We start from the raw sequence: 2,370 nt of genomic DNA on the forward strand, positions 1-2,370 counted from the left end.
TAGGAGTAGAATGGACTAAACTGAGAAGAAAAGTCCTCTACCTATTTGCAATTTTTGCAATCTCTTTAGTCCTGTTGCTCGTGTCTGAGCGTGGTTCTCTCATATGCCTCTGGTATGCATGCTGGTACACAGTTTATACGGGACTTACAGTTTAACATTGATTTCGAATGACGAAGTTTTTGTTTAGAGAAGTGTTCTTGACAAGGATACTCTCGGTGAATTGCCGCTTCCTTTCGAAAGCAAAAAACGAGTGAAAATATTTTGATTTTACTGAGAAAAATCCGGGATCTCTAGCATAGCAGACCAGTGCGCTGTCTACTTCGCTTTCAATTTTCGCAATAATTAACGAGGTATCAATTGCTAAAATTTGCCGAAAATTGGTCTTCAATAATTTTTTTACTCAAATACTTTCAGAAATTTTTTCAGAATTTTTTATCAATTTTTTAGTACTGCATTTTCTTCATTTTTAACAATATGAGAAAATACGGTATTAAAAAATTTTGAAAAAATTCTAAAAAAATTCTTAGAGCTCTATGAAAAAAAAGTAAACAATTTTTGTCTCTTGCAGTTTATCTTTTATTATTAAAGTTGATAGTATTTGAGTAAAAAATGAAGATCAATTTTTGACAATTTTTAGCAATTAATATTTTGTTAACTATTGCGAAAATTGCAAAATGATAGAGGACCTTTCTTTTCAGTTTTTAGTTCATTCTATGCAAAAGATTTATCATTATTTTTCAAACATGTATATATGTAGATATATGCAGATAAAGAATTCAAAATAAAATTATAAAGTATGATATTTTTCTTATCATGATTGTCAGTCGCACTTAATGCAGATTTCTTCGATATAAAAACTAAATTCTAAATTCTTTTTCTAACATAAATGCTTTTATGGATGTCTCTATATAATTTAATTTAATATGTTTAAATTTTATTTAAATAAACTTAAATTTATTTAATTTAATGAGTTGAAACGGAGTGTTCTGATTGGACGACGAAATTTGTCATAATGTATTGCCAATCGTGGATCATATTGAATGTCCATTTGTCAGTGTCTTCTTCCTGAGCGATAATTCCGACAGCGACGGACAAAATCAAACTTTCTATAACGGAGACAATGCCATTGTGGAATCTGTCTCATGTTCTCGATCGCCTGCAAATTATATAGCTTAAACAGAATTATTAGGATTACTGTGAACAAAAGACTGAAAAATTACCAGTGCGTTAGAAATTAATGAAAGTGAATAGAAGCGAATAGAAGGAAAAAAATTGTCTAACATAATGACCGACCGCATTAATCGAAATCAGGTCGAAACTACTGACAATGAGAAGGTTTAAATTATTGACATCTTGGCGAAAAGTCTTCCTGTTTACAAGATCACGTACCACCTACGACTCCAATATGGTTGGACACATCATCGCATTCTCAGACAAATAAAGATTAGTTTAACGAGGACCGTTCAATGACCAATGTCCACTTGTACTTTCGACATCCCACGTGCTTACAATAAAGAAAAATATGAGTTGCATTTCTTATAATTGATGCTCAGCGAGAAAAGGAAACGTTATGTTTGTGCGTCATTTGTGTCTTGTACATCAGCAAAATCCCGTGATTTAAAATCGGTAAATCGTATAATTTTCAACTATATCATTCTCAATATTAGTATCGACTCCGACGAGATATCGCATACAAAGACACTTACTGCTTCGCTGTTGCTGGCGGGATATCCCAAGGCGATCACTGCGAGTAATAGTGTTGTAAATAGGTACGACATCAATTTTAACGCAGTTAGCTTCATTCTTAAAACCGGTTTTTGTTCCGGTAAAATAAGAATGCTTAAGAAGGTCTCGATTCTGGATTTTTTTGGGGTTCTTTCCAGCCTATTTCGTTTTCTCGATTAATGATTAATCGGATCCCTCTTCGAGTTCTTCCCGAACAGTTTCTTCCTTCAGTGAAAAATTCAAATTAATCGAAATTTATCTGCATCAAAATGTTCCACAGAGCTACGTCAAGTGGTCATTACAATTTTTTATCAATGCGTGAAGTCGATGAATCAACACAATCCAACGCGAAGAAGATAGTAGACGAAAAAATATTTAATAGTATCCTTATAACAATCGGAGAATACAGGGCAGACCCTTCATGTGTGTTTCAACGCTCCGCGAACGACTGGCTTTCAGCAGAAGTCTCGCCATGATTTAATATAGAGACTCCCACCCTCTCACGGCGTTCTAGTTGTCCCTTTAGGACGACTGAATAACAGGAAAACTTCGCTTGGAAATCCTGTGCTTCATGTCACAATCGTTGTATTGCGAGCTCTATTGCTTCGGCACCTATTCATATTCTTACGTGTATATATATATATA

General features: G+C 33.9%; 2 protein-coding genes across 2 annotated transcripts in view; one reads left to right on the top strand and one right to left on the bottom strand.

Annotated features, from left to right (window-relative positions):
- LOC108691402 (WD repeat-containing protein 75) overlaps positions 1 to 2,370 on the top strand; it is an 11,133-nt gene that overhangs the window by 4,785 nt on the left and 3,978 nt on the right. The gene's annotated exons all lie outside the window — the stretch shown is intronic.
- LOC108691405 lies at positions 1,052 to 1,802 on the bottom strand. Its single transcript, XM_018199145.1, has 2 exons — positions 1,707 to 1,802; positions 1,052 to 1,156 (listed from the first exon to the last, which is right to left on the bottom strand). Exons 1-2 carry the CDS (start codon positions 1,800 to 1,802, stop codon positions 1,052 to 1,054), a joined length of 201 nt encoding a protein of 66 aa, XP_018054634.1.

Source organism: Atta colombica, unplaced genomic scaffold (assembly GCF_001594045.1).
Source record: "Atta colombica isolate Treedump-2 unplaced genomic scaffold, Acol1.0 scaffold46, whole genome shotgun sequence".
NCBI lineage: Eukaryota > Metazoa > Arthropoda > Insecta > Hymenoptera > Formicidae > Atta > Atta colombica.